Source organism: Lepus europaeus, chromosome 23 (assembly GCF_033115175.1).
Source record: "Lepus europaeus isolate LE1 chromosome 23, mLepTim1.pri, whole genome shotgun sequence".
NCBI lineage: Eukaryota > Metazoa > Chordata > Mammalia > Lagomorpha > Leporidae > Lepus > Lepus europaeus.
In genome coordinates, this window is record NC_084849.1 from 29,238,615 (window position 1) to 29,252,351 (window position 13,737).

Genomic DNA, 13,737 nt, shown 5'->3' on the forward strand with positions numbered 1-13,737 from the left:
GCCATATGCTCTTTAATAACGCTGGCGTGTGAAGCCTGCTGAGTCTGGTATGCTGACCTTTGACTCTGCAACCTTGCTGAAACTCGCCTAGTCTAGGGTTTGCTGTGTAGGTAGGTTCTTTGAAATTGTTTATGAGTCACTTGGGGACAGCTTTGTTTCTTCCTAACCTGGATGCCTTTTGTTCCCTTGCCTTGCCTTGCTTGGAGCCATGAGTGGACATCCTCTCTAAGTGCTGTTGCATCTACTCGTCAGCTAAAATGGAATATTACAAAAACCAGTGACAGTCACACATGAATTTTATTGAAAATGAGAGTCAAGGCCGGCGCCGCGGCACGCTAGGCTAATCCTCCACCTGCGGCACCGGCACCCCGGGTTCTAGTCCCGGTTGGGGTGCCAGATTCTGTCCCAGTTGCTCCTCTTCTGGTCCAGCTCTCTGCTGTGGCCCAGGAGTGCAGTGGAGGATGGCCCAAGTGCTTGGGCCCTGCACCCACATGGGAGACCAGGAGGAAGCAGCTGGCTCCTGGCTTCAAATCAGTGCAGTGTGCTGGCCGTAGCGGCCATTAGGGGAGTGAACCAACAAAAGGAAGACCTTCCTCTCTATCTTCTCTCTTACTGTCTAACTCTGCCTGTCAAAAAAAAAAAAAAAAAGTCAAGGCAACCAATTAGGACCGGTAACCGATAGGGACTGACACTCTTTACCAAAGTGCGACGCCCAACAGCGAGTTACACAGTTTTTTATAGTATTCTGTCTACTAGGGCTCACAATTTCAAACCAGGCCCCTGGTATGCAGTGAATAATTAAAAAAAAAAACAAACAAACAAAAAAAAAAACAGAATATGGTTGTAAGATAACAATAACAAACCCAGTAACAGATCCAGGTCCAAGATATGGTTATAAGATAACTGTTAACAATAATAAACCCAATAACAGATCCAAGATAACAGTGAAGGACACATTTCTGTCAACTGAGTTCCTGAGAATTTGGGCCCACATAGTTTCACAAGATCCACCCTTAGCCGTTAGCAAGCAAAGCTAAAACGTACAGAAGCAAGAGATCTACAATTAGCTTTTAGCCACACTCTCCATTTTGATTTTGACTCTACAGTGCTACTCTAGGGGAGAGGGTCACACCTCCCACCTTCACCCTGATGTAGGCTGTATGCCTTAGGTGACATCAGCGTCAGATCCAGGAAGCATCCTTCTAGTAGAGAGATTTTTATCATTAATGGATATTAGATTTTTATCAGATGCTTTTCCGAGTCAATTGATAATGGTTGTGTGGCTATTTGTCTCTTATTTTTTTAAGACTTATTATTTATTTGAGAGACAGAGTTATAGGTAGGGGTTACAGGTAGGGAGAGGCAGAGAGAGAGGTCTTTGTCCACTGGTTCAGTCCCCAAATGGCTGCAATGGCCGAAGCTGGGTAGATCTGGAACCAGGAGCATCTTCCAGGTCTTCCACGTGGGTGCAGGGACCCAAGCACATGGACCATTTTCTGTTGCTTTCCCAGGCTATTAGCAGGGAGCTGGATTGGAAGTGGAGCAGCCAGGAATCAAACTGGTGCCTGTGTGGGATGCTGACATCGCAGACCAGGGCTTTAACCTGCGCCACAGCACTGGCTAGCTGCTATTTCTTTTTTAGTCTTAATAAATTGTGTCTTGTCTTGTTCTTTTCCCACCCCCACACTTCTGAATAAGGTAAAGAAGTTTTGTAAGAATGCATCCAGTGTGATTAATGAAAGGGAAAGTTTAAAAATGTGAAACACAATGTACATCGCACAGGGGTACAGGATATACAGCAAAACTGACAAGAACTGCTAAGACCTGGGAAAGGCACAGTGAGGATGGCAGGAGCCAGGACGTGGGGCTCGTCACAGACACCCTGTTCCCGCTGCCTGTCTATGCGTGTCAACTGCTGGTGTTTAAACTTCCCAGCTTGCCAGGGATGTGTTGTGAGCAGCCTTCGTACCCTCCCTCCCTCCCCCCCTCTCCCCAGGAACCTCCAGAACCTGCTGATCCTGACTGCCGTCAAGGCGGACCGCACGCGGGTCATGGACTATATCAGCCGCCTGGACAACTACGACGCCCCGGACATTGCCAGCATCGCTGTGAGCAGTGGGCTCTACGAAGAGGCCTTCGCTATCTTCCGCAAGTTTGACGTGAATGCCTCCGCCATCCAGGTGGGCCGGCCACCAGTGGTCTTGTGGGACCCCACCCAGTCACATCCTGGAGTGTGGCTCATTGCTGGGGATGGGGAGGTGGGGGGTGGTGTCAGAACCCCAAGTCTTCCAGTGCCTCTTGGTTCTTGGGCTCTTCTCCGCCCCTTCCCACTTGCTGGTGGCGGCACCTCTCTCCTCAGCAGCTCTGCGGGCACCTAGCAAAAAGGTCACGTCTTTGGCCCCACTGGGGCATTTTGGGGGTGCCCTGCCTTATCCTCATGTGCACCTTCGACTCCTCCACACACACTCCCACCAGGATGCCCCTAATAGCAGCGTCTGCTCAGTGGTTGAGCACCCAGAGCAATCCTTCCAGGCCCCTGCCCACCTTCCCATTCCCCAGGTACTCTTTTCCCTTAAGCCAGCTCCCTTCTTTCCAGTCTGAGCCTCTGCCGGCTTTATTTCCAAATGGGTGTGAACCACAGGATGTGTCACTTTAATTGCTTTGCTACCTTTTTATCTTCCTGTACTGTTTCTGCGCGTGCTTGTGAAGCCTCCATCTACAATCCTTTCTGTCGGGTGCACATGTGGGCCATGGCCTTGCTCTGAGAGGGACCACCCTGCCACGTGGCAGCGGCCTTGTGCCAAGGATCCGGCCTCCAGGCTGGTTGGCAGGTGTGTTTCTGCCCACTGTGGCTCTCACACCAGCACTCCCTGAGCCTGCTGGCAGCCAGTGCCCTGTCGTGCTGCCTCTCTTCCTGAGATAGGAGGCTGCTCTGGGCTCTGCCCTCGGCCCAGGAAGCCAAGCCTGGCCATCTGCCCTTGGTCTCCCCACACAGCAGCTCTGGTCTCTCCCGCAGCTCTTCCATCTGAGAAATACTAAGTTCATCATTGCTGAGGGCAGAATTGAAAATGGTCCTGCCACGTGAGGCAGCGTAAGGAACCAGGTAGAGGCGGGGCGCGTGTTGGAGACCGCGGGTCCTCTCTTTGACCCCAGGTCCTGATCGAGCACATTGGCAACCTGGACCGCGCGTATGAGTTTGCCGAGAAGTGCAATGAGCCTGCCGTGTGGAGTCAGCTGGCCCGGGCCCAGCTCCACAAAGGCCTGGTGAAGGAAGCTATTGACTCCTTTATCCGAGCAGATGACCCTTCTTCCTACCTGGAGGTCGTCCAGGCAGCCAGCAGGAGCAGTAAGTAGATCTCCTCGTCAGGGGGCGCCACTTCCCGCCCGTGTGAAACCTGGCTTAGGCAGGGGGATTCCCAGGAGCCTGTGGGCATCCAAGGACTTCAGAGGGCACAGCCCAGTGAACGTTCCCCAAGAGACTCGAGGTATCATCCTGTCAGTGACACTAGCTCTGCATCTGTCTCTCCCGCCCCCACAAGGTGAGGCAGCTTAAGCATGAGCGACAGCACTGTTGTAATTGTAAAGTTCCTGGCTTACCTGAAGTTTCCCGGGAATCATCTGCTGGTGTTTCTGTCGGTGTGACCCAGCCTCTCTTGGCCCCAGAAGAAGCCTTTGCTTGGGGACTCGGCGGCTCCCATCCCTGGGGCAGCTTCCTGTGTGGCTCTGCCCCTTCCCTTTCTCCCTCCTGGGACAGGGCTAGAGGGCAGGACCTGGAGGCTGGCTCTCAGTGAGCTGTGTGGGTGGGCTCCAGGGTGGGAGTGGGATGGGAGGGATTGAGCCACCTGTTGAAAATGACCAGTGTCTTTGTCTTCTGTCCGTAGACAACTGGGAAGATCTAGTTAAATTCCTACAGATGGCCAGGAAGAGGAGCCATGAGTCCTACGTAGAGACAGAACTTATTTTTGCCTTGGCTAAAACCAGCCGTCTGTCTGAGTTAGAAGATTGTGTTAACGGACCCAACAATGCCAACATCCAGCAGGTGAGCTGTGTCCCCAGAACCGTGACTGACACAGATGTAGGCCAGGAATGCTTCTTAAAGCTGTGCAGATTCGTGATTGTGAGAAACAAGCCACATGTGAAATTAAGAAACTTGTTGCTCCTGGCCGGCGCCGTGGCTCAACAGGCTAATCCTCCGCCTTGCGGCGCCGGCACACCGGGTTCTAGTCCCGGTCGGGGCACCGATCCTGTCCCGGTTGCCCCTCTTCCAGGCCAGCTCTCTGCTGTGGCCAGGGAGTGCAGTGGAGGATGGCCCAAGTGCTTGGGCCCTGCACCCCATGGGAGACCAGGAGAAGCACCTGGCTCCTGCCACCGGAACAGCGCGGTGCGCCGGCCGCAGCGCGCTACCGCAGCGGCCATTGGAGGGTGAACCAACGGCAAAAGGAAGACCTTTCTCTCTGTCTCTCTCTCTCACTGTCCACTCTGCCTGTCAAAAATTAAAAAAAAAAAAAAAAAAAAAGAAACTTGTTGCTCCTGTTGGTATATAAATTAAAAGCCATGGACTTTGACTTGCTCTTGGTACCTGTTGAAAGATACTGCACTTGATGTTTTTGTTTTGTTTTGTTTAAATATTTTATTATTTGAGGCAGAGTTACAGAGAGAGAGAGAGAGAGAGAGAGAGAGAGAGAGAGAGAGAGAGAGAGAGAGAGAGAAAAGTCTCCTATCCGCTAGTTCACGCAGTGGCTGGAATTGGGCAGATCCGGAGCCAGGAGCTTCTTCCGGATCTGCCACATGGGTGCAAGGGCATCTTCCATTGCTTTCCTAGGCCTTAGCAGAGAGCTGGATGGGAAGTGGAGCAGCTGGGACATGAACTGGCACCCATGTAGGATGCTGGTGCTGCAGGCAGAAGCTTAACCTACTACGCCACAGCACCAGCCCCAGGTTTTTTTGTTTTGTTTTTTAAATAAACCTTTAATTCCATTTTCTTTTTTTAAAAAAAGATTGATTTATTTATTTGAAAGTCAGAGTTACACAGAGAGAGGAGAGACAGAGAGAGAGAGTCTTCCATCCAATGGTTCACTCACCAATTGGCTGCAACAGCCGGAGCTTCGCCAATCCGGAGCCAGGAGCTTCTTCTGGGTCTCCCACACGGGTGCAGGGGCCCAAGCACTTGAGCCATCTTCCACTCCCCTCCCAGTCCACAGCAGAGAGCGGGATTGGAAGTGGAGCAGCTGGGTCTTGAACTGGCGCCCGTATGGAATGCTGGCGCTTCAGGCCAGGATGTTAACCCACTGTTCCACAGCGCCAGCCCCCTAATTCCATTTTCCATGAACTTTTTTTTTTCTTGAAGATTACTTATTTGAAAGGCATAATGACAGAGAGAATCAATTTCCCATCTGTTTAATTCCCCAAATGATTACATGATTAGCCAGGTAGAAGGAGCCTGGAATTCCATCTGGATCTCCCATGTGGGTGCAGGGGCCCAAGCATTTGGGCCATTTTCTGCTGCTTTCCCAGGCCATAACAGGGAGCTGGATCAGAAGTGGAGCAGCTGGGACTTGAACCTGTACTCTGATTTGGGATGCTGGCATTGCAACTGGGGGCTTAGCCTACAACACTGACCCTTCTTGTTGTTGTTCAAGGTGTATTTATATATTAGAAAGGCAGAGGGAGAGAGAAAGAATCCTTCCATCTCTCAATTCACTCCTCAAATGTCTGTAATAACCAGAGCTGGGCCAGGCCAAAGCCAGGAGCCAGGAACTCTGTCATCTGCTGCCTTCTGGAAGTACTAGCAGGAAGCTGGATAGGAAGCAGAGGTGAGACTGTATCCAGGGCGCTCCAACATAGGATGCAGTGTCCCACCCAGTGATTTACCCCATTGCATTTTATACTGTAAAGAAACCAAATGTGGGGCCGACACTGTGGTGCAGCAGATCAACACCCTGGCCTGAAGCGCTGGCATCCCATGTGGGCACCAGTTCAAGTCCCGGCTGCTCCACTTCCAATCCAGCTCTCTACTATGGCCTGGGAAAGCAGTGGAGGATGGCCCAGGTCCTTGGCCCCCTGCACCCACTTGGGAGACCTGGAAGAAGCTCCTGGCTCCTGGCTTCGGATTGGTGCAGCTGCAGCCATTGTAGCCAGTTGGGAAGTGAACCAGCAGATGGAAGACCTCTCTCTCTCTCTCTCTCTCTCTCTCTCTCTCTCTCTCTCTCTCTCTCTCTCCCTCCCCCTCTCCCCCTCCCCCTCCCCCTCTCCCCCCTCCCCCTCTCCCCCTCTCCCCCTCTCCCTCCCTCCCTCCTCTCCTGTCTTCTCCTCTCCTCTCTCTTTGTAACTCAATAATTTTCAAATAAATAAAAAGAAACCAAAATGTTTAAACAAACCCTAAACCCCCTTCCAATTTTTTTAAATAAAAGAAAGGTCTAAAAAATTATAAAGCCTGCTATGCAGTTAAAATGTTACTCTTGGAAAAAGTAATAAATAAGAAGAGGTACAGGGACAGTGGGATGCCTTCTAACTCTAGAATGATTTCAGCTGTGTACACACACACAAACACACACATGTACATGTATAAATACCTTGAGTTTGAGGCCAGCATTGTGGCACAGTGAGTTAAGCTACCGCCTGTGATGTTGACATCCCTTAACAGTGCTGGTTGGATTCCCAGCTGTTCCACTCCCAATCCAATTCCTTGCTAATGCACCTTGAAAGGCAGTGGAAGATGGCCCACGTACTTGGACCCCTGTCACACAAGTGGGAGACTCAGATGGTGTTCCAGGCTCCTGGCATCAGCCTGGCTCAGCCCAACTGTTGCAGCCATTTGGGGAGAGAACCAGCAGATGGAAGCTTCTTCTCTCTCTCTCTCTCTCTCTCTCTCTCTCTCTCTCTCTCTCTGTCTTTCCCTCTCTCTTGTCACTCTACCTTTCAAATAAATAAATAAATCTTAAAAGAGCGTACTCCAATATGGGATGCCGATATCACAAGGGATGGCTTAGCCTGCTGCACTACAATGCTGGCCCCAGGTGTATTCTTTTTGAAAGAATGAACACAGTGCATTGAAATTAATAACATAGAAGTTAGGCCGGCGCCGTGGCTCAACAGGCTAATCCTCCGCCTTGCGGCACCGGCACACCGGGTTCTAGTCCCAGTCGGGGCACCGGAGTCTATCCCGGTTGCCCCTCTTCCAGGCCAGCTCTCTGCTATGGCCCGGGAATGCAGTGGAGGATGGCCCAAGTGCTTGGGTCCTGCACCCCATGGGAGACCAGGAGAAGCACCTGGCTCCTGGCTTCGGATCAGCAAGATGCGCCAGCCGCAGTGGCCATTAGAGAGTGAACTAACGGCAAAAAGGAAGACCTTTCTCTCTGTCTCTCCCTCTCACTGTCCACTCTGCCTGTCAAAAAAAATAATAATAATAACATAGAAGTAGACTTTGAACTTTTAATTTCAAAATAAATTCCAATTAATTAGGTTAAAGTTTAGAAAGAAGTTAAAACTTGGGACCAGCGTTGTGGCGTAGCAGGTAAAGCTGCCACCTGCAGTGCCAGCATCTCATATGGGCACCAGTTCGAGTCCTGACTGCTCCACTTCTGATCCAGCTCCCTGCTAATGTGCCTGGGAAAGCAGCAGAGGATGGCCCAAGTACCTGGGCCTCATACCCATGTGGGAGACCTGGAAGAAGCCCCTGGCTCCTGACTTCAGATCAGCCTAGCTCCAGTAGTTGAGGCCATTTGGGGAGTGAACCAGCAGATAGAAGATCTCTGTGTGTGTGTGTGTGTGTGTCTATCCCTCTCTCTCTGTAACTCTGCCTTCCAAATAAATAAATATTTAATTTTTAAAAAAGAGGTTAAAAAAAAATTTTTTTTAAGAGGCAGAGTGGATAGTGAGAGACAGAGAGAAAGGTCTTCCTTTTTGCCCTTGGTTCACCCTCCAATGGCCGCTGCGGCCAGTGCATCTCGCTGATCCAAAGCCAGGATCCAGGTGCTTCTCCTGGTCTCCCTTGCGGGTGCAGGGCCCAAGCACTTGGGCCATCCTCCACTGCCTTCCCGGGCCATAGCAGAGAGCTGGCCTGGAAGAGGGGCAACCGGGACAGAATCCGGTGCCCCGACCGGGACTAGAACCCAGTGTGCCGGCGCCGCAAGGCGGAGGATTAGCCTGTTGAGCCACGGCGCCAGCCAAGGTTAAAAATTTATCATGTAATAAAACTCTAGTGAAAATAATTAAGGTAAAGCCTGAGTGGTTTTCCTTAAGAAAGTCTCTTTTTTATTCTTAAATTTATATTTATCTGAGAGGCAGAGAGAGACACCTTGCCCATCCACCGGTTCACTCTCCACAGTGTGCTGGGGTAGGCTGGACTGGAGCCAGAACAGAACCCAGGTCTCCCACATGGTGGCAGGAACCTAGTTAACTTGGGCCATCACTGCTGCCTCTCAGGGTGCATTAGCAGGACATTGAAGTGCACAGGCCACAGCCATGACCATGTGGGAGAGTTTGGCAATGGGGGTGCAGGGTCAGAGGGAATGAACCAGACATGGAGTTTGGGGCACCCCAAAGCCCCACAGCAGGGGAGAGTGGGGATGGAGAGAGGCTGGCACCACCTTGGCACCCGTCTGGGGAGCAGTGGAGCAGATCTCAGAGAGAGGGAAGGCACAGGGACAGCTGCTCTGGACAAGTGGGCGCCTGCCCTGATGTGTGCCAAAGGGAAGGCGGGGATGGGAAGGACTGGGCCTTGCTGTGCTGTGTGCTTATAAGGAGTGGTTTGGGCAGAGGTGGAACTGATCACAGGAAACAGAGCAAGTCATGTGCGCGTGTGGACTGGCCTTGAGGCCACAGGGAGGTGAGGCAGCCCCAGCACCCGTGTTATGGATGCGCCCTGCTGGTGGCTTCTGTTTTCTCAGGAAGAAGGAGCCACATCCTCACCTTGAGGAGGGGAGTGCACCGGCGGATGGAAGATCTGTCCATCTCTGCTTTCTCCTCTCCCCTCTCCCTCTGGGGAGGTCTCTCCAGGTGCAGGGTCTCAGCAGAGCTCCCCCATCGTCCACAGGTGGGAGACCGCTGTTACGAGGAGGGGATGTACGAGGCTGCCAAGCTGCTGTATAGCAGTGTCTCTAACTTTGCCTGCCTGGCTTCCACCTTGGTCCACCTTGGTGAGTATCAGGCCGCAGTGGACAGCAGCCGCAAGGCCAACAGCACCCGGACGTGGAAGGAGGTAAGACGTGGGAAGCCTCCAGAGGAGGCTGGTCTGGCAGGCATTCTCCTTGGGCTTCCTGCTACACCCCACACTCTGCTGCCAAAAGGGAAGAGGCTTTTTGCTGGCCTCTTGTCCAGGCAGAGCTGTAGGTCCTCTGGGGTGGCTCAGAGAACCCCGTCAGCTGGCATCATGGTTGGAAGCAAAGGCCCCCAATAAACCCATGGCAGACCCAGTCAGCTCCTCGTTACCTTGATGGTATGGGATTATTGGTAGGATATGTATTCTAACATTTCTGAAAATTCTGTCCATCTCATTACTAGCATAATGAGTGTCAACTGACATTATTGGTCGTTTATAACAGACTGATGGGGCAGGTTGTCTTGAGGCTCTCTAGTAATATCAGAATCGTCTTTTAAGTAGAAAATGCTTTGTGAAAAGATGTGCCAAAGAGTGGGCCTCAATCTTAAGCACTGCTTAATCAAAGATTAAAATCAGTTCAAATGTCCCGTCTCAAGGCCTTGGTCTACTGGTATGCACATGTGGTGCTACCCTGCTGTTCCAAAGGATAGGTGCAGGAAAGCTGTGTGCAGGGTGAGAAATCGATCACCGAGCAGAACGTGTGGTGTCAGCCATGAGAGCCCTGGCAGCGAACCAGAGGTCACAGCTCCATGCAGCGCCCCTGGGTTACGTGACTGTTGTGCCAATCTGCATGCTCCACTTTACCCCCGGGAGAGCGTGGGCTGTGTCTAGAAGGTTGTGAAGTCTGCATAGAGACCCAGCTGTGGCAGGGAGTGGGCAGGGCACCAGGTGCACATGTGGTGGTGTGCATTACACAGCGGTTCAGTTGAGAACTGAAATGGTCTCCTCCGAATAAGCCACACCCAGAGGAGCCTGCTCAGATATAGTCGCTCTCCAGCTCTGATTCTGATAGATGTTTGACAGCCCAGTCAGAGTCCAGCATGCCTTCCCTGTCACCAGGCAAACCTCCACTCCTCAGCTCGAGCGATAATGCATGAGCTCCTTCCTTCCTGTGGCCTCAAATACCCACTAAGCGTCAAATGTCATTTTTTTTTCTCCCGGTCTTTGCTCATCTTACAACTGTCAGATGAGGAGGCTTCAAAAGGTGCAGAGGAAGAAAGGAAATGAAGAGATGTTTGTTTTAGTGCAGCAAGTGTTGAACTCCATGGCATAGTGTTTTCATAATACACATTTTCTGTGCGTCACTCGAAGCCCACTCATACTTGTTCAGGGTCCAGTTTGGAAGTCCCCAGCGTGCGGCTGCACACCTTACCAGCCAGCCGCCGCGGTGCTGCGTCCCATCACCTCACCCGGCCCCTCCTTCCCCCAGGTGTGCTTTGCCTGCGTGGACGGACAGGAGTTCCGCCTTGCACAGCTGTGTGGGCTGCACATCGTCATTCACGCAGACGAGCTGGAGGACCTGATACGATATTACCAGGTGACTCACCCTTGGGGCCGGGGCAGACCAGGCGCAGGTGGTCCTGCTCCCTCAGCATGTGAAGCTCGTGGCTTGGTGCCTGTGGGAGGCACGTGCAGAGTGCTGTCCCTAAGTTTGTGGAAGTCCTCTGTGTTCCCTCGTATCCTGGGGCTTTCTGAAGCCCCTCAGTGGAGACCTCGCTGGGAACACCAGGCCAGTTGTGGCCGAGCCCTCCACCCGTACCCGAGCTCCCCACAGTGTGCAGCTCCTCAGATGCCCTGGCCGTGAAGAACCGGCACAAGAGGGACCCCTGGGTGGTCCTTGGGTTCCCGCTGCAGTCAGGCTGTGCGGGCGTGGGCTGGGCACACCGTCGTCGTGGGGCACACCGGTAAGGTCAGTGCAGGCAGACTGGGATTTGGCTTTGTTCAGCTGTGTTGCTATTGCCATGGAACTGGGGCCCCGGCAGTGAGAAGAGCCGTGCTGTCGCACAGAGCTTGAGAAAGGAACCATAAAGCTGACAGGAGACCGTGAACAGGCAGCCCCGAGGCCGCACTGGAAGAACTCATTGATTCAGTGAGTATCTGAGCACCTGCCGTGTGCGGGGCACTATTCTAAACAAGCGTATCTGTAGGTGAAGCGGAAGTTCCCCTGTTGCATTCAGTAAGGTTGGCAGATGAGCAACAGGCCTAACAACCAGTGACACCATGTGTTTGGAGGTGGTGAGTTCCAGGGGAGATGGCACGGGTGTGGGGGCCTTGGAGTGCCCAGTGGCAACTCACAAGGGTTTGTTGGGCCTTGCTCACGGAGAGGAGGACATTTGAGCAAAGACCTGAAGAAACTGAGAACGTGGCCATGGGGCCAACTGAGGGAAGGGTCAGCAGCCAGAGAACGTCCTAAGGTGGGAGCCATAGAGGAGGGAGGGTGGATGGTGCCCGGCCATTCCGAAGGAGTTGGCCTGTGCTTGGAGTGGGATCCGGCTGTGGAGTTCCTCAAAGGGTCTGTGCAGACAGCTCCAGGGGCAGGCGGGTGGGAAGAGCAGGGCTGGGGCTGTGCCAGCTGCTGGAGATTGGTGGCTGACCAAGCGGGGGTGGCAACACAGGGGTGGGACGTGGTGGCTGACCAAGCGGGGTTGGCGATACAGGGGTGGGACGTGGTGGCTGACCAAGCAGGGGTGGCGATACAGGGGTGGGATGTGGTGGCTGACCAAGCGGGGGGTGGCGACACAGGGGTGGGATGTGGTGGCTGACCAAGCAGGGGTGACGATACAGGGGTGGGATGCAATCAGGTTTGAGGTGCGTCTGAAGGTGCAGCTGATCCAAAAGGCTCGTGGAGTCGACACAGGGTAAGAGAAGAATCGAGGACCGCCCTGGGGCTTGAACACGCAGAACTGTGGTTACCATCAGTTACATGGGAGCAGGCCAAAGGCAGGCAGTGCTGGAAGGGGAGCCTGGAATTAGGCGTGGTGGGTGTGCTTGGTGGGAGCTGCTGATTGGCTGTTCCGGTGGGCGTGTCAGACAGGCAGCTGGAAATAGTTCAGTGTTCTGTGCAGGAGCCCAGTTGGGGAAGTAAAGGGGAGCTGCTGACAGGTGGCATCTAAAGACGCGGGGTTGCGAGAGATCCGCTGGGCGGAGTGTAGGAGCGGGGAGGCAACACTGGACCCTGGAGCCTCCCGCATGAGTGGGCCGAGGAGGACAGCAGGAGCAGTGGGAGTGAGAGGGCCCAGGAGGCACCAGGTCTCACGGATGTGCTGGGCAGGTGCTGGGTGGAAGCACTGAGGGGAGAGGTTGCTGGTGGCTGGGAGTCCTGAGGGCGAGTCCCAGCCTGAGCAGGTGGGCTGCAGAGAACCTGTGGAGGCCCAGAGCAATGCACTTGAGAGGTCTGTGCTGCCAGAGAGGGGGCAGCTGGCAGCGGACCCAGGACTCGGAGACGGTGTCACGGGCACAGAGCAGGAGGGGATGCGTGCCGAAGGCCAGCTGCAGAGAGGGGAGGGAGGCTGCGGGAACAGAGGCCTCGGTGGTGAGTGGGGGCGGTCCTGGGTCTGCAGGCAGCAGGGGTGGGCCAGGGAGCACTGGAATCCTGAGAGAGGGCCTGATGATGGACCCTCCATAGTGGCCACTGACAGGCAGAGAGGCAGTCAGCAGGGCTGGGCCCTTGTCTGGGCAGCGGGACAGAGGAGAGCTGCACCTGGATGCAAGGGGCTGTCCATCACCCTTGGGGACACGTCACACAGGGGACAGAGGGCTGGCGTCCTAACAGGGGCTCAAGGCCCCAGAATGAGCGAGCTGTGAGGACAGAGATCAGACTCAGCGTCCTTGGGCCCCGTCAGCCCATTGCCTGCTTGATTGGTTTCACGCTTTTTTTCATAAAAATGGCAACACGAGTTTGTACTTGCTAACATGAGTGTTTTCAGTGAGCTGCGCCCCTTGCCAGAGTGGTAATGGTCCAAGTTTCCCAACCAGTCGCCCAGCCGGATGGCACGGTGCAGCATGCACGTGGTGTCTGCCCAGGGACCACCTGCCCCTGGTCGAGGGTGGCCGCGGCTCTGCCTCACACGTGCCTGTTGGCCTGCCAGGATCGTGGCTACTTCGAGGAGCTCATCTCCCTGCTGGAGGCAGCTCTGGGCCTGGAGCGGGCCCACATGGGCATGTTCACGGAGCTGGCCATCCTCTACTCCAAGTTCAAGCCGCAGAAGATGCCAGAACACCTGGAGCTCTTCTGGTCCCGCGTCAACATCCCCAAGGTATCTGTGCCTCCGCCAGGCCCTGGCCGCCGAGCCAGACCATGGCACAAGCTGACCTCGCCCCCGCCTCCCCTTCAGGTGCTGAGGGCCGCAGAACAGGCGCACCTCTGGGCAGAGCTGGTGTTCCTGTACGACAAGTACGAAGAGTACGACAACGCCGTGCTCACCATGATCAGTCACCCCACAGAGGCCTGGAAAGAAGGTCAGTTCAAGGACGTCATTGCCAAGGTAAGAGGGGACACAGAGCCTGGGTCTGCTGGGCCTTGCTGTGGGCACAGAGGGCAGGGTGGGCCCCGTGTGCACTGCACACATGCATGTGCGGCTCCTGTGGGTTTCACTGTGCTCTGGGAAGCCAGGAGCCCAGGACTCAATCCAATTTTC

General features: G+C 54.1%; 1 protein-coding gene across 3 annotated transcripts in view; it reads left to right on the forward strand.

The window, feature by feature from the left end:
• CLTCL1 (clathrin heavy chain like 1) overlaps positions 1-13,737 on the forward strand; it is a 112,964-nt gene that overhangs the window by 88,564 nt on the left and 10,663 nt on the right. For all 3 annotated transcript variants that reach the window (XM_062182078.1, XM_062182080.1, XM_062182079.1), the window contains 7 exons: positions 1,997-2,180; positions 3,154-3,346; positions 3,882-4,039; positions 9,035-9,199; positions 10,530-10,637; positions 13,189-13,356; positions 13,435-13,584. In XM_062182078.1, coding sequence (XP_062038062.1) covers positions 1,997-2,180; positions 3,154-3,346; positions 3,882-4,039; positions 9,035-9,199; positions 10,530-10,637; positions 13,189-13,356; positions 13,435-13,584 — 1,126 coding nt within the window. The remainder of the gene's footprint in view (positions 1-1,996; positions 2,181-3,153; positions 3,347-3,881; positions 4,040-9,034; positions 9,200-10,529; positions 10,638-13,188; positions 13,357-13,434; positions 13,585-13,737) is intronic.